At 34.7% G+C, this 24474-nt stretch overlaps 1 protein-coding gene across 6 annotated transcripts in view; it reads right to left on the bottom strand.

The window, feature by feature from the left end:
• The window catches only part of DOCK1 (dedicator of cytokinesis 1), a 513270-nt gene that overhangs the window by 206679 nt on the left and 282117 nt on the right, over window positions 1-24474 (bottom strand). For all 6 annotated transcript variants that reach the window (XM_058189019.1, XM_058189020.1, XM_058189022.1 and 3 more), the window contains one exon: window positions 4570-4671. In XM_058189019.1, coding sequence (XP_058045002.1) covers window positions 4570-4671 — 102 coding nt within the window. The remainder of the gene's footprint in view (window positions 1-4569; window positions 4672-24474) is intronic.

Below are 24474 nucleotides of genomic sequence, written 5' to 3' on the forward strand. Positions count from 1 at the left end.
TAGCTAAATTAGGGAAGTAACATGTATATTATTTATTTTTATCCCTAATTTCTCCCATCAAAAGATGATTTAAATTGAATTATAACTTTACAGGATAAATTGTTAGAAGTGGTAAAGCATTACTTCCTGTATTTTGGATAGGAGTTAAAATGAATACTCTTGAGATTTCTAAAACTGATTTAAAGCATCTTCTTGTCAACATAACTTTTTAAGATTGGTTTCCCTGCTTTGAGTGTTACTAAAACAAAACACAGAAACAGTTTAGATGTATATTATCCTCTGTGAGCAGCACTGTCATCAATCTAATCTAGATTAGATAAATTTACAAGCAAGAGGCAAACTAACTTGTCACATTAAGAACTTTAAATATAGATATATGTAGTGTTTTTTCTAAGTTTATATAAAGATAAAGGTAAAGGAGTCCTGGTGGATTTTACTCAGCTAGTCATTGCTGACTATATGGGGTGCTGCTCATCTCCCTTTCAAAGCCATTGAGACAGCACTGTCTGAAGACATTTCCATGGTCATGGGATGAGCATGACATCACAGAGCACAGTTACCTTCCCACCAAAGTGGTACCTATTTATCTACTCCCATTTGCATGCTTTCAAACTGCTAGGTTAGCAGGAGCTAGGACGAGGATGGGAGCTCACCTCTTCATGTGGCACTCGGGTCTCGAACCTGGGCTACCAGCTTTCCTGGTGACAAGCCCAGCATCTTAACCACTGAGCCACTGTTCTGCCCCTCAAAGTTTATGTAAAGGTATTTAATGTGGAGAATTACTACTTTACATGTAACTATCCTATTCCTACTGCAGAAAAACAAAAAGTTTCAAGTGTAATATTGAATCTTTATATTAATTGCCTATAATATACAATACCCTTTCAATGAATATTCAGTTTCTGTTCTTTTTTTTTTCCTAAATAGTGTTTGTCCTGATTATATTTGTTGAAATATAACTTTATGTCTGCCAAATCTAATTTAAAAAGTCTGTATTTTGCATCTTTTTTAATTTCAGTTTTCCAACACTTTTTATTATATTTTATAAAAGTATTTATCTACAACAGATTGGCGATAATAAACCTTGATTCTTCATTACCGATAGTTTTAGAAGTGCTGATCTAGATCACAAAAAACAAGGATTACGCATATTGGAAAATGAGACCCAGTTTTGTGTAGCCTGCAGGCACCAGGCTAGAAACCTGGAGCCTGTGAGTTCTAGTCTTTCCTTTAGGCATGAAAGCTGGATGGGAGAGGTTGGGCCAATCATTCTCTTTCAATTCAATTCACTTCATGGGGTAGTTGTGCGGGAAACAAGAGGAAGGAATATTGGATATGTTTGCCTTGGGTTTTTTATTAAAATAAAAAGACGGGGTAAAAAAATCTCTAAAAATGACTTTGTAGGACAAGATATGAGGCAGGATTTTACATGGGTATACTGTGCTATTCATTTGTAATCAAAGCTGATTGAAATTGGATATGCTTAGGTATAAAGCAGGGGTGAAAACTTGCAGCCTGCAGGCCAGATGCATCATGCACTGGCCACCTCCACTCCCATTTTAGCGAAGGAGAAAAAGTTGTGATACATCACGTGACAATGTGTCATCACAAGTTTGACACCCCTGATATAAAGTGACAACATCTTGCATTTTACGCCCTACTGAATGCCATGCAATATAGTACTGACAAAACTTCTGGAGTAGTGTAGCTCTGCATACTCTATGCCATGTCTTCAAGCTACATTGGCTTTTCTGGAAACCTTGATTCCTCATCTAGACCTGCGTTATGTTTTCACTGCTATCAGTATGAAATGTTTTTTAATCCAACACAGTCTGAATGATGGCTACAACTTTCCTCTTTTACTTTACTTTAGACTGTTAGTAATATAGATTATGCTTCTGTTGTTATTTGGTAAAAATTTGCTCTGGCTCAGGAAAAAAATTCATTTCACACAATTATGTAGACTAATATATGCAACTTGCCATCGTTCAAACAACTATTCAGCTGCTGATATGAACAGTTAACAAAAGTTAATCCTATTTCATCAACTTTAGAAAATAAAACTTTGGGTTTTAAAAACATAGAAAAGGGGATTTATGCTTCGACTTTGACAAAATTTTAAACTGTTTTTCCCAAGATGGCAGGACTAGACAGTACTATATTATTTAATAAAGTCACAACAAAAATTATAATTTTAAAACAAATAGGACTGAATATATACTACTGAATTTTCTAGGTATGACATATCAAATATTCTTATTAATGGATCAGAACGTAAAATTTAAATACTGGTCATAAAATTGGAAAATCGCTGGCAGAAATTTCAAATTCTAGTTTTGCATCCAGCATTTTCCCGTTCAATTCCCTATATCCATATGAGAGAGCAAGCATACAGAGCCATTAAATTCAGTTAGCAAAAATAGGTTGATGCTTATTAAACATCAGCAAAATTAACAGGCAAAACAGGAATGGGGGTTGGAGGGAGGGAAGACACAGTATAGATGTAGAAGTTAATAAACTTGAAATCTTTAGACTCACTGCAAACAATACTGTATGTAATTGGGATGGACAGTTCCAAAGGAAGTAGCCTTTGCTTATTCCAGCTTCAAGCCTTTAATGTAATAACAGCAGTAAAACAATGATCCGCCTTCACCGTAAAAGATGGAGGGACCGTAAATTTGTTGGATGGTGATGATATATCTGACCCTTGAAACTTGGGCAGATGCATGAGTCAAGATAGTGCTTCAAAGAGCTTGTTTCAAACTTACACTAATACCTTAAAATATACTTTTTACATGCCTTGTGCATTGGTGCAATGTGCAATTTAAAAGATTTGATGTATTTACATTGTTTTGATGGTAAACTAAAGCAACATATTCTTTTTTTCAGATAAGACTGTACTTGGCAGGCAGTAGTAAACATTTGCTTCATTGTGGCCTGCAAGTTCCATACATTTTAAATCTTAACATAAAAAAAAATAAAAAATTGCATCAGTTGTAAGGAAAAATAACTGCTTTTAGTTCTTTGCTCTGAAGCTCCACTTTGCAAAAAACATGATTGGTATAACATTTACAATAAACGCATATACTGTTTCACATGTATTCTGAAAACTACAACTATCTTTTTAGAGAACTGTAAGACAGCCCATTAATTTTCAAGCTCGGTAAATGCCGAACTGTAAAGAGGCAGCAAATTGATATAGAAAAATCATACTTTGATGCCATATTATTGTCCGTATTTTTGTGGCTTAGATCCTAACCTTGATACTAGGAGGTAAAGGAGAAAGATGCAGCAAATCAGTTTCATAAACTTCACAATTTATTCATAATTAGATTCAATGAATTTTTCCATTTTTATGTCATTTTGCTGTGTTTTTTAATTTTCTTTATGGGTTAAATATGAGGTGCTTATTTGTGTAATAGGTGTAGTAATCACTACCTTTTGAATCATACAATGATACTAAAATAGTTCTGACCTACTGTAGTTACTGAATGGAGAAGTGACAAAAATAACAAAAAATAAGCTCCTTCCTTCCTGCCTGCCTGCCTGCCTGCCTGCCTGCCTGCCTGCCTGCCTGCCTGCCTTCCTTCCTTCCTTCCTTCCTTCCTTCCATCTATGACCAAACTGAGATGAATGTCATTAAATGAGCCAATCACTTATTTCCAAGCATATTTCTAATTGGAGTCACTAAATTGAGAAATCTGTTTTCTCTCCTTTGCCTCTATCTGCAGTCAGAGTTTTTTCCTCATACTGTCTGAAATGCTGTACCACAGAATCTAACTTCCCTAGCAACAAAATCTGTATCTAGCACCATAGTATGGACGTCATATTATCTGCTAATTAATAGATCTCAGCTAATAAATGTGAGTCTGCATTTGCAGAATGCATTTACCAGAGGCTACAATAGTGCCAGGTCATTAGAGATATCCACCCTTGACTATTAATTCCATTCTATCATACCCTAATTAAGTAGTGCTACATAAACAGAAATATAGATTAGAAAGAATCTTGAGGAGCTTGATATATTGTGCCTATTAATAATCAAATCTATCTTTAAATCTATGCATGTTTAATAATAGATCACCCATAATGATTAGGGTGGCTACTACATCAATAACCTAAGAGTTGCTTGAACAAATTAAATGATTTTAGAAACCTAGTATATACAGCAAGATAGAACATACATACAATAAACCTGTTAGTGGAATAAAGAAAGCTCCAATACAGTATCGTATATGATAAATGATTCATTTAGGAGTAGGATTCAAATATATACATTATTAATGGCACAAAATGAAATGTTATATATTTGACTCCAACCTAAAAACCTGATACAGTGTGCTTCCAAATTTTGATTTGCCTTAAGAATCTTATTTAATATAAGGATAATTACGCATTTTCTTGTTCTTGGAATGGAAGGCAAACAACAGATATACCACTGATTTTCTTGTCTGGTCATAAGTTTCTCAGAAAAAGTTTTTTCAGCTTTGTAATGTTTTATCATATAATACATTTTTTTAAAAAAAAGAAATAGTGTAAAAATGGAACAATGTTTCAGGTTTAACTTACAACAACGTCAGTTCTCATCTTCCCCAAAGTCTTGATTAAATGAGCATAATGATAATCTTCCATTTGCCTTAAAATAGCTGTCATGCTTGCAACAAAATTTCCCTGAAAATAAAGCAAAATGAACAAAGATGTCACACAATATGCAGATTATCAGCAATTCCAGGCAAATCGCAAGTTATATGAACATTTCTTTTTAAAAAATAATTAATAAAAGTATGAACTTGCTGCTGTTACTTCTTAAGTCCCTATAATTTTCTGAGCACTATATTGTTCCATGTATATGCTTTGTAAAACTTTTGGCTCTTACTATCTTTTAATAATTGTTCAAATATATTTTTCTTCTCCATAAAATACAATTAATTATATGAGGTGCTGTACCATAATTTTTAATGAGTAGATTGGATGAGAAAATAGGAATCTGTATATTATGTCCTGAAGACATGAATCCTAAATTCAGAAAATCCTGCAAAGTATTATTTTGGCTGTGTGTGTGTGTGTGTGTGTGTGTGTGTGTGTGTGTGTGTGTGTGTGTGTGTGTGTGAATACAAACACAACTGTCCATTTGATTACTGATCAATGCAAAGTATGTTTTGCTTCATTTACCTACAAGGTAAAGGAAAAGGTTTCCCCTGTTCAGTCGTGTCCAACTCTAGAGGGCAGAGCTCATTTCTGTTTCTTAGCCAACATTGTCTGAAGACATTTTCGTGGCGATGTGACCAGCATGACTATACACGCCAAGGGATGAAATGTAAAATTTGTTACTACCGGTTCTGTCAGCATGGCTTTGTGTGTGTGTGTGGGGGGGGAATGTGACTGGGTGGGCGTGGCCAACTTTTCTTTTTTCTTTTTACTTTTAAAAGCATTTTTTCTACAACCTCTTTGGCCGAAGAGTTGTAAAAAAACTGCTTTTAAAAGCCTGTGATGATCAGGCAACTCAGCTGGGGATCGCCAGAGGAAAAAAAGCTTTTAAAGGGTTCTGAGGATCCCAGCTGAGTTGCCTGATCGCCAGAACCTTTTAAAAACATTTTTTTCTACAACCTCTTTGGCCGAGAGAGAAAGACAAGACTACTTACATTGAAATTATATATTGTAAGGGACAAATTTTCTAAATCAGATAAACATATTCAAACATTTACTAGCACCTGCAACATCCTCTAAAACATTCTTCTTTTATGTTGTAATCTCATGACAATGCACTGTTTGACTGTTTTCTCCAAGACATTTTTTAAAAGCCATGGTGGTGCAGTGGTTAGAGTGCAGTATTGCAGGCAAAATCTGCTGACTGAGACCTACTAGCAGTTCGGCAGTTTGAGTCTCTCCAGCTCAAGGCTGCCTCAGCCTTCTATCATTCTGAGGTTGGTAAAATGAGGACCCAGATTTTTGGGGAAAATATACTGACTCTATAAACTGCTTAGAGAGGGCTGTAAAGCACTGTGGAGCGGTATATATTCTAAGTGCTATTGCTATTTTTAAAAACCTTAGCCTCAAACTCTTACATGCATTTTAATTCTGATTAATAGCTTTAGTAATTAATTTTCTAGTTAATGTTTTAGAATGTGGTCCTCAGGTTATGGCCATTTGTTCCATGACCATTCAAAGTTATTTCAACATTGAATGGGTAGTGAGGAGAATTGTGACCTGTACTTGAAGTTGTGGTTGTTACAGTGTCCTTATGGTCACATGATTATAATTCAGGTGCTTGGCAACTAGCTAGTAATTAAAAGGGTTGCAATGCTCTGCATTCATATTATCACCATTTGTGACCTTCCCTGCCACTTCCCATAAGTAAGGTCAATCTGTGGGGACCCAGCAGGAAGTTACAAGTCATCCCCACTGCTTTTCTGTCCACCCGTGATGATCTGTAGTACCTACCTGCCCATCTACCAACTACCCATGGCACCCACCCACCCTCCATACCAGCACCCCATAGCACCTGTCTGCTGGCCTGTACTCCACAGCATTCACTCGTGGCACTCGGATGCCTACTCACAGCTATCACTTGCCAGCTTGGTTGCCTGAGACTCTTGTCTCTTCCCATGTCATGGTCATGTGAGGTCCTCACTTAACAACCTACATAGTCCTGAGATTATGATGGCAACCAGGACTGCTGGGATTTCTGTCACTAAGTGAGGCAGTCATATGACATCACTCTTTATGACCACATCACTTGCAAATGGAAATTCTGGTCACAATTGCCATTGTAACCCAAGGACTACTTATAGAACATACTCATTCAATAGGAATTCTTAAGGTAATAATTCTAAATAATGATGAAAAAGGAAAACATACAACAACTTAATATGGGTCCTGGGGAAAAACATCAAGTTAACTTTATGAAAGTGAGCTAAGGCTTCCTGGATTTAGACACAACTTCTAAATCAATACCTTAAGGAAAGATGATTAAGAAGATATCTCCTTTGTACATTTTTGACTTATTTCCTTTTCAAACAGTTAATTACTTAAGATTAATGTTTCTGCAGATGAATCCATTTCTTATTTTTCCAATGCCTTCAGTTTTTATCAAGGGATCCTAATCCTCTCTTTGTAATTGTACAGAATTTCTTTATACGAATTACTAAGATAATGTTGATCAGTAAATAAAGAAAATTAATCATTGCACGAATTAAAGTCTACATAAAATCATTTCATGAATTATCATTATGAGAGTTTTTTTAGCATTATATTTTTTTAAAAATCATGTTAAAAAATTCTAAATTATGAAACGGCCAAAAGTGGAATAGTAGGTGTGCTGTGGGAACACTAATAACTTCCAGCCAGCTTCCCAATTGATTTTGCTTGTGGGAGACCACAGGTAATATCAGAAATTGTGATCACATGCCTGCAGGAATGTTGTGATGGATCAGTGGTGGGTTACTACCAGTTCACCTTGGATCAAGCGAACCGTAGCAGCCGAAATTGAAACCCACTACTGTGATAGATTTTGCAAACAGTTGCAACTTCACAGCCAAATGTAAGTCCCCCTTGTTCAGTGCCATCATAATTTTGAACGGTTGCTGAATGAGTGGTTGTAACCTAAAGACTACCAGTATATCCAATGACCTGATTTTATGGTTAAGAGTAATAGAAGGCTCACAGGAAACAGAAGGCTTAGAGTTAATGTACTTCAGAAGATAAACCAACTTATTACAGATTTCTAGAAATCATTTTTCTTTGTTCCTAGTAAATTGGATTATAAACTGTTAAAGGAGGATCTTAATTTATACCTGTAATTTATTCATGAAAGCAGAAATTGCTTTCATTTATGTATTTTCTTATTCCATCCTTATTGCAACAAGTTCTGGTTACCATACACAATTATTCTTAAAGCTTCTCATATCCTGTGAGGTTTTAATTGAATGAAAAACATCCCATAAACAGATTGTAACTGTATGGAATTAGATTTCTGAATCCTTAATCCTGATTTGACATCTAAATCATTACACCAGACTGATTTTCTTTCTCCTGCTTTTCAGGTGGCAGAAAAGGTGTGGGAATAAGTAAAGCATATTTTAAAAAGAATGAAATACAATTCCCATTAAAAAAAGAAATCATATGGATCAATCTGGAAACTTTTTAAAAAAATCCTAGGAATCCAGATTGGTTTCTTCATTTATTTTTTTAGGTTTTTTTTTTAGATTTAGAGTCCCCTCCCCCAATTCTATATGTGCCTGGGCACTTAGTTTTTGTGTTAAATAGGTATAACCTGGTAGTTATAGCTGAGAGCATATGCACCAAGACAAATTCCTTGTGTGTCCAATCACACTTGGCCAATAAAAAATTCTATTCTATTCTATTCTATTCTATTCTATTCTATTCTATTCTATTCTATTCTATTCTAGTTTTGAAACTACAGTATTCTGGCTGGCGGGGTCAGGAGAAGGTCATTTTCTGCCATGGCTCCTGCCCTTTGAGGTGAGATTGACTTCCAACCTTTTGACCTTTCATAAGGGCCTGAAGACCTGGCCCTGCTAGATGGCATGGGGCTCAATGGGGAATCATCGTATTTGTGGTGGTTGAACAATTAAGAGCCAATTCCACTTCCTTCCCCATACATCCAGCTCTCTCCCCATCTTTTAACTATAATTCTATTTTGATTGTAATTCCATTTCCATTGCTTTCAAAGTATTTATCTTTTATGGTTTTAATGGTTTTAATGCTATAAGATACATAGTCCTTTATGAGATGGAAGGGCAAATAAATCTAATCAATAAATAAATGCATTAGTTGATTTCTAATGGAATGGCATGGCAATCATAGAATCAGCCTTTGCTTCCTGGTTTTGTCAGTTGTGAACCATTTATGCTCTGAATGCTGTTAAGTTTTTGCTATCATTCAATGTTGATACAATACGTGCAACATGTCAGGTTGCTCAGACACAAATATACAAAGAAAAAGCAGAAAAGCTTTTAAGAAAAAATAAAACAATTTTAACCATAATTCTCCATCTTGCAGCCTCAAAAACATCAGAAATAGTAGAGGGAAAAATTAAATATATTGATCTTACCCTAGATAAGTTCCTGAAATAAAGTGTAGCCCTCACAGTGAAGAAAAATCAGAGGCATTCCTGTTTTGAGCTTGGATTGTTCCCAAAGGTTTTCATGCTAGATATCACGCTAGTTAAAACTGATGCCTACAACCTTTAAATTAACAATCAGTAATGTCAATAACATGAATTATAGTTTCTTTTTTTTTCTTTGCTGATTTGGTTCATACATTTCATTTAACTTTTGCTTTGACTTAGCATGATATGTGAACCCAGCCACTATGATTTGTAAACCATGGTTGATGGATAGATTGATCAACATTTTTGCAGTTGGAAGGATACATTTTTTAAAGTAATTATTCTGTTACTGATGTGTGACATGGATTAGGTAGTTACATGAAAATTCTAATGGACAGATGATTAATTTTATATTTATTATATTTTCTTATCACCATATCCTTACAAATCAAGATAGAAATGTACATACACTATGATGCTTGACCTTTACAAACTATAATGTTAACATTAAAAAAAAATTCTCTACCACATTTCAAATGATCGATGCACAGCATACAGAAAATAATATATTTCGCTCTAATTTCTACATGGAGTTCAGTGAAGAATAATGGAATGGGATATTCACTCAAACATTTGTATTTTAAAAAATAGGTTTACGCATTTAGGAATGTATATTTCATATGTAGAAAATAAATTCTGAATTTTATTCTTTGGTAAATATTTAAAAAAAATAGTAAAAGCAAATACAAATTAAATTCAAAAAGAAAAACTTATAAAGCAAAAAGAAAAACTGCACAGAAAAAGAAAAATATGTTGAGAAGGGAATTCTAGTCTTTATTACAAGGAAAAACAAACTGATAACTTATCAGCAACTATAAAATTATAAGCAAATATGTCTTCTTCCTATATAACCCATCTCTTCTATATGCAAAACCTTAAACCATCAACTTTTTAGTCCTGGTATCACCAAAAACTCCGTAAAGGATTACCAGAGCTTTAAAAATATATCTTTGTCTTGTTTTAACCTTGGTCAAATATCAACTTTGTATTTTTCTTTTATGTCTAACAATCTTGATCTTTAATTTGTTCAGATGCTGTCTTATTCCCACTCAAAGACTTCATCAGAGCTTTAAAAGAGCTCTTTTGTAAATCCAGTGTAAGTCTTTATGCAGTGTTGGTTTGTCTTTTGTACTTTCCCTTTGATTTTCAAAACCTTTGTGTATCCAGTAAAAAGTCCTTATCACAATAGTTCTCTTGGTTCTTCTCTATCTTGTAATCCACAATTTTTCCTATCATTATTATTTTCAACTTGAATGATTTATTTATGTTGCAATCCAATCATTTATTCATTATTTCTGATTCTACTATTTCTTCATCAAGCAACTTTTGTTTCAAACCTATCATTCCTTTATTAACATCTTTTAGATATAATCTAACCACAGAAGCAGACATTCTTATGGATATTGTTGATATTGTAGCCACTAATTTCTGGGGCCATTCTTCAAAGATCTTTAATATTTCAAGTGTTCTAGTATTTTGTGTAATTTCATAAATGCCAATTCTAAAATGTAATGGTAAAGAGGAATGACCTTTGGAGACTGGGTGAAGAGTTGTAGCCTAGGGAACGGTTTTGACAGGCAAGATAGGGATGAATTATACTTTCAGATTTGCAAGATTCTGTTAATATAGCTTTACAATAATGTAGAGTTAGTTTACTACCTAGTAAGGCTCTTATGCTGAAGCACAAAACAAAACTATATAAATTTCTTCTGTACTGCAATTGACTGACAATAACAAGCAGGAAACCTTAATACTGAACCATATATTTGTCAAATATTCACAACTCGGGTTTTCAAAAGTATCTTGCAAAAACAAAACATATGGATTTCTTTTTTAAGGCTTTCCCCCCTATATATTGGTCTGTTGAAAACCACTTCCTTCCAAAGAATACAGAAATGTACTTTCTTTCATGGTGTTTTATTAAAATATCAGATCACAAAAAACACGATAATTAATTTTCTAATCCAGAATAAAAATTTAATTTGAAATTTTCTCCTAAAAATAACTTTTAATTGATCAATATTAATTATTTATACATTATTTGCTATTTATCATGTATTTAATTTTATTTTTCTAAAAATTGCTTTTAACTGTAATATTAAATTCCAAATAGATCTAAAGATGTGTCTTAGTACAGTGAAACTGAATAATTTATAGATATATTTTGCATAAAAATCCAATCTGTGTCAATACAGAAATTATGAGTGCAGTTTATGACTGAAGATTAGTTTGCAAAGCAAAAATTACTCTTTGTGTAATAGTAATGATCTATGAAGCTTGTCTAATTTAATTGTGATGGCACTTCTTTAAAGTCTTACAAAGGAAGCAATGTGAAGAGAGGAGGTTTTATAATTTATATATTTGAATTACATTCTATTAAAAAATCCATTTCAAATAAATGGAAGAATCCAGGTTGTAATAGAATCTTTTATGGACAGAAGTCAACATAAAAGAGAGAGAGAATAGTCTGAGATATTGATCTTTTCTCACCACAGAAAACTTATTAAGACTGAATTGCTCCTGCCTCTATTAAGATCTGGTTGAAAGCCCAGTACATCACAGAATACAATTGAGGTAATCTTGAGATTTCAGTTATCTCAGTTGGGGTGAAAGTTATTTAGCTGCTTCATCAGCTTCTTTATCATTAAAGATGCATGTCACGTTAACTATAGGATGAATTGCATATGGTATACATTAACTATGTATTATAATATGGGGGTTCGTTTACTGGTTCCCTTGTTCCTGTCTTTCTTATTGCATGTATGTTAAACGTGTGATTAAAAACATTTCTGAAGGACTTCTATTTTTATTTTAAAAAGATAGATGAATAATCATAAAGAGAACACAGATCAATTTGCTGACTTTGCTGTAGTTATATAAATGTAGCTTTACAATTACTCTTGGTATAAAATTGAAATTGATTTTTCAAAAATCACATTTCTCCTTTTCTGCATGGAACATTACGCTATATTAGGGATGCAGAGATGAAACAGTAAAACATGCAACTGATTACCCACTAACCCAGCATTTTTCAAAACATTTTATAAAAAGCAATTACTTCCTGTAGCTTAATATTTGGTTAGCCTACATTTAGTAAGTCTAACTACTGTAGTGTTAAGTAGATAAGGGCTGCACTAGCTAATTTCAGGTCTTAAAATTATAGAACATACTGGTATATATCACCATGAATAAAGATTAATTTGATCTGAAATTGAAGCATTTCACAGCAGGTTTACCTAGCCATCAAGTTCATCCTTCTTATCTTTTGTTTCAGTCTCATTCTTACTTCCAGGAAGGAAGAAATGATAATCTAGAAACTCAGGGGTCCAATCAATGACCTATCTTCCTCATTTTGTTATTTCATTTCAATTCAGTAATGTGTAAGGAAATTTGATTGATACAGAATAGAGATGGGTAATGGCAGGGAATGCTGTTCTGCCACCATACCTTCTCACCGACTGGGAGAAAGAAATCTAGGAACCAGAAGGCAGGAGCTACTGCAAACCTAGAGGAATGTGCTGCAGGAATGAGTCTTCGTAGAAGGGCGGTATATAAATTTAAACAATAAATAAATAAATAAATAAATAAATAAATAAATAAATAAATAAATAAATAAATAAATAAATAAATAAATATCTTCTAAAGCTTAGCCAATACAGTTAGTGTTCACTTAGCGAAATGTTCAAAGTTATGATGGAACCTCCACACGGGTATGAATGACCCAGTTCTGAAGTTCTCATGGCCATTCCAACCATGGTCATGTGACTACATATCAGGCACTCAGCAAGCAGCTTGCATTTATGGCTGTTTGCACCATGCTGCCGTCATTGCATTTTGGCTGAAAAATGGCATTTACAACCATGGTGGTAGTTTTACGACAGCAGCATTTGCTTAATGACTGCAGCAAAAAGGCCATAAAATCAGGTCTGTCACATGGTGACCCATTTTAGAACCATTACAACTTACAACTGTGATGGGCAGGCTCCATTACAGTTCTAAGGCAAGTAATAGCTGTAAATAACTAAATGGCTTTGGTGATCTGCTGATTGTTATGCTTCTTAAATTGAGATGATCTGCTTCACCAGTTCTTACTCTGGTAATTTTCTGAGTTACTGTGATACACTTCATTTATCTCATTTATTTACTTATATCCCTTGTTATTTTTATTTTTATTTATTTATTTGTAAAAGTTTAAAAACAAACATAAAGTTACATAAAAGTTAAAAACAAACATTAAAACTAAAAACACATGGTAAGAATGGGGGAAGAGGGGTGAAGATCAACCATCTCCATTGCGCTGATCTCAGGGGTGAAATGTAAAATTTGTTACTACCAGTTCTGTGGGCATGGCTTGGGGGATTTTAATGTGACTGGGTGGGCATGGCCAAGTTTTCTTTTTTACTTTTAAAAGCATTTTTTCTACAACCTCTTCGGCTGAAGAAAAAATGCTTTTAAAAGGCTCCTCTGAGGATCCCAGCTGAGTTGCCTGATCGTCAGGGGCTTTTCTTTTCTTTTAAAAGCATTTTTTTTGCCTTTAAAAGAAGGCAAAACCTTTTCGGCTGAAGAGTTTGTAGAAAAAAATGCTTTTAAAGGGTTCTGGCAATCCCAGCTGAGTTGCCTGATCACCAGAACCATTTAAAAGCATTTTTACAGCCTCTTCGGCCGAAGAGCTTGTAAAAAAATGCTTTTAAACAGTTCTGATGATCCCAGCTGAGCCACATGATCATCAGAGGCTTTTTTTTTACTTTTAAAAGCATTTTTTCGGCCAAAGAAAAAATGCTTTTAAAAGTAAAAAAACCTCTGATGATCGCGCGGCTCAGCTGGGCATGGGTGGGGGTGAGGGGGCAGGGATTTTTGCTACCAGTTCTCCGAACCACCCGCTGCCATCGCTACTGGATCGGGCAATCTGGTCTGAACCGGGAGCATTTCACCCCTGGCTGATCCCCTACTGGAGCCCCAAGCCAACTGGCACAGCCATGTCTTTAGGCCATTACAAAAAGATAGGAGGATTGGGGCCAACCTCACATCAGGAGGCAAGTTGTTCCAGAGGACAGGAGCAACAGCAGAGAAGGCTACGGGCCAATCCCTGTGGGGTGAGAGGTCCCTCAAGTAACCTGTATCTTGCCATGAAGGGCTTTAAAGGTGATCATCTTTAATTGCATCCAGAAGCAGACTGATAACCAGTGCATCTCAAGGAGCAGTAGACTCACAGGGGCCATTTTTGAGGGGGCCAAAAACTATCCATGCCACCGCACTTTGCATCAGCTGTAGCTTCCAAATGCTCTTCAAGACTAGAGTGCATTACAGTAGTCCACTCATGAGATACTAGCCTGAATAACTGAGCACAGAGAATCCTGGTTTTTATAATTTTTTGTTATTTATTATTTTTATAAATAACTCAAGGCAGTGAACATACAAAATCTTCTTTAATTTCTTCCTCAACAACAACCCTGTGAAGTGAATTGGGCATAGAGAGAGTGACTGGCCCAAAGTCACTCAGCCTGCTTTCATGCTTTCAGTATGGTCTAGTTATTAAGACACCAGGCTAATAAGCAAGAGTAATAACATATTCCTGTTTATTAGCCTGGTACCTTAACCACTAGACCAGTGGCCCTCAATCTTTTGGGCACCAGGGACCGGTTCCATGGAGAAAGGTTTTTCTGCGGACCGGAAAGTTTTGCATGGTGCCTGCATCCTGTGAATGGGGCTTTGCTTGTTTGTGTGGACCAGTTGCTGGCATGCTGCAGATCAGTGCCAGTCCACAGACTGGGGGTTGGGGATCCCTGCACAAGACTACACTGGGTTTGCACTTTGAAAATGACTTAGAAGTGCCAGCAATCTCTTCTGAGACTATATAACACTGAACATCAAACTGCATTGGCATTATATTCCATCACAGCAGTTAAATATACAAATGAGTGATTTGTAGGAAAGAAGTAGTAACATTTGGTGACATAGAATGAACGAGAACTGCAAAGATAATATACGAAGAAAAACATGAATGTCTGTTAAAAAAACAAAAATAAAATAGGAGGTTAAGGTGCAGAAGTGATTCCTTAAGTTGGGATTCATTCAGTTAGCTCCAACAAATACTGAATATACAATACATTTAAGTTTGTGTTTATACAACTAAAATTATATATTTTTTAATTTAAGAAAGTCTGTACCCACATTAAATGCTATTTGTTTTATGATTCGGAATGTTCTCCGAGTCATAAACTTATGTTAGATTTCTTTTACAACCCAGCTACTCTCTGACATATTAGTATTACCATAGTACTATTTATATATATATATATTTTTTTTTTGCAAAATTTTTTTTATTTTTCCATAATAATTCCCACAATTTGACCAGTGTACAATACAATACAATCACTTATCCAACAATCAGTCCTATACTCAAATTATACTCAGTCAGGGCTGCTCGACTGCCACTCCCCCCTTTAATCCTTTCTTCCCTTCTCATCCTTCTTAAACTTCCCCCACCACCTTCTCCTCGCTTTCCTACTTCCCCTCCTCTTTCCCACTTCTCACTACCATCCTTTCTAACCCTCTATCTTCTCCTTCTTCTCCTCCTCCTATCCTTTCTTCTCCTCCTTCTTTCCTCCCTACCCACCTCCCTACCTACTTTCTTCCTTCTTTACTCCTCTTTCCTTACCCTTTCCCTTCGGGAGTGTTTGCCGAGCAGTCCCGACATTACACCATTCCAACTTGTTTAATTCTACCATTATTCCTGTACAATGGCAACCAATCAATTTATAGTCTTCCCTTCCCGCCTCCTTCCCCGAGACTTCCCAGAACAGAATACAGGGTATTGTAACTAACAAACATAATCTAAAATATAACATAAAACATATTCCATTTCACACCATCACACTATCAATTCCCTTCTTTCTTAAACTAATACATAATAATTCCTAACTTCACTCAAAAACTAATTGATATTTTTTAATCTGATACTTATTTTGAATATAATCAATCCACTTCCTCCATTCCAATATATATTTTTCTTGTGTACAGTCTTTCAAGTAGGCAGAAATTTCTGCCATTTCTGCTAAATTTGATACTTTACTAATCCATTCTCCAATTGTAGGTAAGTCTTCTTTCTTCCAATATTGTGCAATCAATAATCTTGCAGCAGTTATTAAATTCAGAATCAGTTTTGTCTCTATAACAGTGCAATCTGAGATTATTCCTAATAAAAAGAACTGTGGAACAAACTTGATCTTCTTTTTCAAAATGTTCTGCATAATCCACCATATTTTTAATCCAAAAGGCTTTAACTTTTTGCAAGTCCACCATATATGATAATAGGTAGCATCCTCACAATCACATCTCCAACATTTTGCTTTCACATTTGGATACATACATGACAGTTTTTAGGATCTAAATGCCATCTATAAAACATTTTATAAAATTTTCTCTTAAATTTTGTGCTTGCGTGAATTTAACATTCCTCACCCAAATTTTTCCCATGTTTCTAACATTATAGGTTGTTGAAAATTTTGTGCCCATTTTACCATACAATCTTTAACCAACTCCATTTCTGAATCAATTTCAACCAATACATTATATAATCTCTTTATATGCTGTTGACCTTGATCTTTTATTTGTTTTACCAGATTATCATCACTTTGCCTTATACCAATTTTCTGATCTATTTTCCATCTAGATTGCAATTGTCCATACTGGAACCATGTATAATTTCTTCCTTCATCCTCAATTTCTCCCTAGATTTCAACTGTAATTCCCCTTTTCCATAGTCAAAAGCTCTTTGTAAGTGATAACTTCCATTTTTGTAATATATTTATATTCTCTATCATATGTCTGGGGATGGTCCATATTGGTATCTTTCCATCTAACTTATATTGATATTTTTCCAAATCCTCAACAACGCACTTCTGACCATATTATTCTTAAATGTCTTATCAATTTTCTTGTCATATATTACATATGCGCCATCCATATAACAAACCATAACCTTCTATATTCAAAATCCTTTCCTCTGTTAAATTAATCCAATCAGAAATTAAAGTTAAAACAACTGCATCATAGTACAATTTCAAATTAGGCATTTTAAACCCCTCTTTCCTAACGCCTTGCATTATTTTTAACTTTATCCTCGGTTTTTACCCTTCCATACAAATTTATTAATCCTTTTGCCATTCTTGAAAATTTGCATCTTTCTTCAAAATTGGAATCATTTGAAACAAAAATAAAAATCTAGGCAAAACATTCATTTTTATAGCTGCCACTCTTCCCAACAATGATAATTGTAACTTCTTCCATTTCTCCATTTCTTTAATTACTTTTCCCCACAATACCTCATAATTGTTTTTATATAATTTTACATTCGATGCTGTAATGTATACTCCTAAGTATTTAACCTTTTTAACTACTTCATATCCAGTTATTCTTTCTAATTCTTCCTCTGATGTGTATTCATATTTTTAATTATCATTTTGTCTTCTGTTGATTCACTTTAAACCCAGATACCTTACTATACTGATCAATTGTCTCCATCAAATATACAGCTGAATGTATTGGTTGAGATAAAGAAACAACCAAATCATCTGCAAACGCTCTTAATTTATAATCTTGATTTTTAATTCTAATTCCTTTTATTCGATCTAAACCACGTATCTTACTCAATAATATTTCCAAAGTTAGAATGAATAATAATGGTGACAAGGGACATCCTTGTCTAGTCCCTTTCTCAATCTTGAAAGATTCTGTTAATCCACCATTTACTATTATTTGAGCTGTTTGCTTTTGATATATAGCCTTAATTGCTTGAATAAAATAATCCCCAAATTGCATTTTTTCCTATTACTTTAAACAAAAACTGCCAATCCAATCTATCAAAAGCTTTTTCGGCATCCAAAAAGAGGAATGCTGCTGAAACCTGGCTGTTTCCTTCCAAATATTCAAGTAAATTTACAATTTGTCTCATATTATATCTCATCTGTCTCCCCTTAATAAATCCTGATTGGTCATTATGAATTAATTGATTCATCAGTGGCATCAATCTATTCGCTAGTATCTTAGCAAATATCTTATAATCAGTATTTAAAAGCGATATTGGCCTATAATTCTCTGGTTTAACACCATCTCGATCTTCTTTAGGTATTAATGAAATAAAAGCTGTCCTCCATGAAGGAGGAGCTTCTCCCTTTGTATTCTGTTAAATAACTCCTTAAGTGGTACAATCATCTCATTTTGTAAATTTTTATAATAAGTAGTTGTCAAGCCATCTGTACCTGGTGCTTTATTCGCTTTAAGCTGCTTAATTGCAAACACTATTTCCTCTGAAGAAATTAATTGATTCAACTCTTCCCTTTGATCTACTGTAATTTCTAAAATACCGTGGTCCTGTAAATATCTATCTATATCTTTATCACTAATCACATCTCTAGAATATAACTTAGTATAATATTCTAAAAAAAGCTTTTTTAATCAAATTTTGCTGATATACTTCCTTACCTCTATATTCTATTTTATCAATTATATGTCGTTTCTGTTTCTTTCTTAATAAATATGCTAACCACCTTCCAGGTTTATTAGAATTATTAAACAAATTATGTCTTACATATTGTAAATTAGTTGCCACCTGATCTGCCATTAACATATTAAATTGACCTCTTAATATATTTATTGACTCTTTTGTTTTACTATCTCCTGGATTGCCTACCAATAACTGCTCCTTCCTTTTAATTTCCTCTTCTAGTTCTTTTCGCCTTTTGTGCAGTCTATTTCTATATTTATTATTCATCTCTAATAAAATTCCCCTCATATAAGCTTTACTGGTGTCCCAAACTATCTCTATAGGTGTCCCTTTATCCATGTTCAAAGAAAAAAATTCCTTCATTAGAGTTTTACATTCATTTACATTTTGTTCATATTTAAACAAGTTCTCATTCATCCTCCACGACCTCCTGGCCTCTTTTTCCCGATCTAACTCAATCCATACCGGCTATGATCAGACAAGGTTCTAGAACAAATTTTGTCTTCTTCACTCTGAAAACAAATCATTAGTAATTAAAATGAAATCAATCCTAGAAAAGATTGATGTCTGTCAGAAAAAATGTAAAATCTCTCTTTTCATTGCGTTCTCGCCATACATCTCTCAATTCTAAATCTTCCATCAAATCAAAGAATGCCTTTGGCAGTTTTACACGATTGGAAATATTTCTAAGACTTCTTTTATCTTTCTGGGTATCCATCACTCCATTCCAATCACCCATTAATATATAAGTTTTATAATCCCAAGATGTTATTCTTTTATGTAAAAACTTATAAAATTTTTCTTGTTGTTGATTTGGTGCATAAACTCCTATTAAAAGTATTTTTCTCCCTTCCAATAAAAGTTCAATAGCAATATATCTTCCTTGATTATCCGCTTCAATTAATGTTGCAGATAAATTACTCTTTATATAAACAACTAGTCCATTCTTCTTTTCTGTAGCAGATGCAACAAAATGTATTCCCAATTTCGAATTTATCAAATATTTCTGGTCTAATGTTCTAATATGTGTTTCTTGTAAACATACAATGTCATTTTTAAATTGCTTCAAATAATGAAATATCTTTCTTCTCTTTTGTGGTGAGTTTAATCCATTGACATTCCAAGATAAAAGTCTAATTGCCATTATCAGCAATCGGAAACTTTTGAAGCACCAGCCGCAAATCATATCTTTCTTTGGGCCTTGCTCCTCCCACTGTTTCCGTCTTGGTAATAACAGATTGAGCCTGTTGAGCCTTTTCTTCTTGTTCCTTGCGTTTGACAGCTGCTCTTGTCATCCTTGGCTCTTTTGGAATCTCTGATCCCATCTTAGACACATCCAACGCTTGTAAACGGTCTTCTTCCATTACTATCACTTCTTTTTCTTTAATTTCACCTTCCTTTCTCCTACCATCCGGAGATGGTGGACTTCAGCTTAAGCACATAAGCATAAAACTCTTGTGCTTTACTGACTGTATTAAGACGATGTGCTTTCCCTTCATAGTAAACTATTATACCAATTGGGATGTCCCATCTATACTCAATCTGACGTTTTTTAAGTTCGTTCACCAAAAAAGCAAACTCCTTCCTACCTCTCAACATTTTGGGGGGAATTTCCTTTAGTATTAAAATATCTTGGCCGGCTGCTTGAATCTTGTCTCCTTTAAAAAGCTTGTAAAATCTCATTTCTCACTGTTCTAGTAGTAAAATAAATAACAATGTCTCTGGGAAGATTTCTTTGTCTTGCTATCCAGGAATTCACACGATAAATTTTATCAATATAAAATGCCACATCTACTGGCCGAACTGCCAAAATCTCTGCAAAGGCCTCCGAAAAAATTTGCTTCAAATTCTCATTTTTACATTCTATTAGTCCACGGATTCGTAAAGCAAGTTCCATTGCTCTATATTGTACCAAAACAATTTCATCATCAACTTTATCCATTTTACTTTGAACTGCCTCAATCTTATTTTCCAATTTTAAATTAACTTCTTTATTTCTTCTACTTCCTGCTCCAATAAAATCACATTTGATGCCAGACCCTGTACTGCTGACACCAAACCTTCTTTAACTTCTTTATTTCCAGTCTGAATTTCTAACATCTGTTTTTTCATCTCTGACATTTCTTCTGTAATTAATTTAAACTTATCCTCTATCTGGGAAGTTTGCCAATTCATAGCATCGTTAAGAGATTCTTTCATAAATTCTTTCAGGTTATCCTGAAGTGCTTCCAAATTTAGTGATTTTTTATCTGCTGTATGTGCTGGAGAGACTCGGTGTTAATGTTCCTGGAGTTTTTGTAGCAGTTGACTTTAATTGTTTTGCTGCCATCTCTTAAAATTTCTCTTTAACTTAATATTACGATAAACCTTTTAAGTCTTTTTTTTCCAGTCTCAGTATCTCTTCTCCTTCTCATTACAATGTTTAAAAAATTTCCAGCTGGCCTCAGCAATAAACAACAGACAGTGAGACTTGTAACACTTTCGTTTTCAACTGTGTAGCTCATTAAAGAACGATCGCCATTTTCACTTTGAAGTCAGATCCAAAACTTAAAAAAAAATAACAGGAATTGATTGATTACTTGCTTTTATAATTAGAGCTCTCCTGTTTCTGTTCAGTCCGGTATTATCTTCTTTAAGTTAAAATTGGTCCCGCTAATATTACGTATAAACCTTTTAAGTCTTTTTTTTTTTTAAATCAGTCTCAATATCTCGATCTCTTCTCCTTCTCATTACAATGTTTAAAAAATTTCCAGCTGGCCTTCAGCAATAAACAGCAAACAGAGAATTGTAACACTTTCGTTTTCAATCATGTAGCTCATTAAAGAACGATCGCCATTTTCACTTTGAAGTCAAATCCAAAACTTAAAAAAAAATAACAGGGAATTGATTGATTACTTGCTTTTATAATTAGAGCTCTCCTGTTTCTGTTCAGTCCGGTATTATCTTCTTTAAGTTAAAATTGGTCCCGGAAGTTGGTCGCGGCAATTAGGTCTGCCGGAGCAGGAAAAAAGCCTCAGATCTGGAGCACTTTGAAGTTCTGAGGGGGCTTAACCCTTCGAGCCCCCTGGTATCTTCCAGGAGCTCTAGGGAAGCTCTACCTCTGCTTCTTTTTGCTCACCACCGCTTCTTCTCCCAAAGAGGGGGGTTTCCGAACTGCTGGACAGCTGATTGTCGCTGTCTTAGCAGTCCAACATGATCCAGAGGTTGGTGACCAGAAAGATCACCTCCATTGCCAACGGAGCCAACCAGGAAGGTTCCGTACTATTTATATTTTTGTAGTATTTAGTTTGTATGTGTTTAGGTTTTCTACAGTTTTATCCTTTTAATATTGTAAGCCATACAGAGTTACCCTGTGGTAACATGGATGATCAATAAATTTAATAAATTTGATTCAGTTAAGTAAAATGACTTTTGATTAATATTATTCTTTTTTTAAAAAAAACCTATTTTCTATCTCACTTTTAAAAAACTTTTCAAGCTTCTGTTTAACAATTCCATTAGGCATTTTTCTAAACAGTTAACCAGCTTTACAAGCACCTCAAGCAAACTGTGAAGCAGCAGTATTTGTAGAGTTGCCTATAATGCACAACAATTTTTAATGTCAAAAAAATGAGATTTTATACAAGTCTAGAACTGCATGAAACCATGACCAGTCTTTTCTTATCAACACCCCTTTATAACTTTGCTGGCCCTATATCTCTGGAATCAGACATATAAAGTGAAGGGCTAATGTGATATATATTGGGTGGTACATGAGCATGAAAGAAAATGCAGAGGGTGGGGGGATGAGCAGGCAATCTGAAACTGCCTGATGATCCTAGAAGGAGAAATTGTTGTTTTTTTCTCTTGGATTGAAGGGATACTATTTGGGTGTAATAAATATCATTTTTGTGCCAGATGGCACTAATTGGTAGGTTAGGGAAACAGAAATCACCACTGCTAATTAGAAAACAAATTTACAATTAGGAAAGTTGTTTAGGATCTTCTGGGAGATAGCAGGAAGTTGGAACCAAGCAATAGTCAATGCCTCAATGAACAAGGTGGGTTTTTTGTCACTTCTAAAGAAGCAGATTATGCAGCCCCAGGCTCAAGAAGCCTTCACTCTCTATCTCTTCCTTTTCATGAAAAGGCTGTGGAGAAAGTATCAGCCCTGAAACTGCATTGAACCTGTTCTGATCATTGGTCATGTAAATGACTGCAATGGATCCTAGAGAAAGGAGATTATTTGGAGCCTTCGACATCAGGTATCAGGCTGCTTGCAGCCCAGCAACACCATTTATGGATGATTTTTGGAGAGACAGAGATCTTAGGACAACAACTCTCCAGCTCTTTCTTGATCTCCAGAAGTTTCTCACTTGCTTCCTAAAATGTTCCATTTGGTAGTAGGGAATGAGGATAAATGGGCCGTGAAAATATTTACAGACCCCTCGCATCCTGGATATAAATTGTTTCAACTCCTACCCTCAAAACGACGCTATAGAGCACTGCACACCAGAACAACTAGACACAAGAACAGTTTTTTCTCGAAGGCAGTCACTCTGCTAAATAAATAATTCCATCAACACTGTCAAACTATTTACTGAATCTGCACTACTATTAATCTTCTCATAGTTCCCATCACCAATCTCTTTCCACTTATGACTGTATGACTGTAACTTGTTGCTGGCAATCCTTATGATTTATATTGATATACTGACCATCAATTGTGTTGTAAATGTTGTACCTTGATGAACGTATCTTTTCTTTTATGTACACTGAAAGCATATGCACCAAGACAAATTCCTTGTGTGTCCAATCACACTTGGCCAATAAAATTCTATTCTATTCTATTCTAAATCTATCTGGTGACCTCTACTTTGTACAGTGCCTGGAGTATCTCTCTTCTCTCCAGTCCTTTTTAACATCTGTATGAAGATGCTGCGGGATATCACCTGCTGATACAGGGTTCAGTATCATTACGCTATTGATAAATATCTTGTCCTTAGTTCAAACAGGTGATATAGCAATAGCACTTATATACCATCCCATAGTACTCTGCAGTTTATAATGTAAGCATTATTTGCATATTCCCCCCTCCAACAATTTGGGTCCTCATTTTACCAACCTCGGAAGATGGAAGAATGAGTCAACCTTGAGCCACATCAGGATCAAACTCCAAACTGTGGCCAAGGTTTCCCTGCAATACTTCACTTTAAACACTGCACCACCACAGCCGTTATATAGTAGAAGAGTTAATACACTGGAGTGGCTTTGGGTTTTTGAGCCTGATGATTCCAGGTATATTCAATCTCAAGGCTGAGCAAGGGTGTACTCCTCTATTTAAAGTTTGTCAGCAATTTGGGCCTTCCAGTAACTCCTGCCTGAGGAGAAAGTATAGCTATGGCTATAAACACTTTTTACAGCTAAATCTTATATGACAATTGTGACATTTTCTGGATCAGGAGGCCCTGTTCACAGTCTCTTGCAGAAGAAAATATGGCACTATAAATTACAGTGAATTACCACATCCCCAAATATATTTTTCAAGGAGAAATGTACTGTCAGATCAGCCATGAAACACTTAGATTCAAAGGAATGCTAATTCAGATACTAATGGATAGTAGTAGTACTCAGATGGATGAATCTGTAGGAATATGCACCATTCAAGAATTTTAAATAAACAAAGATATTGGAAATGTAGTACGCTCATTTTTTTAAATCTTTGTGTCATTATTTGTTGTGTGACATTTTAAATAAATACATATAGGTCTGTGGAAAAGTTTTCACATCCTTTTAAGTTTAAATGTTTGGATATCTGTGCTGCAGAATGTGAGCTACATATATCACCGGTACTAATACA

Source organism: Ahaetulla prasina, chromosome 6 (genome assembly GCF_028640845.1).
Source record: "Ahaetulla prasina isolate Xishuangbanna chromosome 6, ASM2864084v1, whole genome shotgun sequence".
Taxonomy (NCBI): domain Eukaryota; kingdom Metazoa; phylum Chordata; class Lepidosauria; order Squamata; family Colubridae; genus Ahaetulla; species Ahaetulla prasina.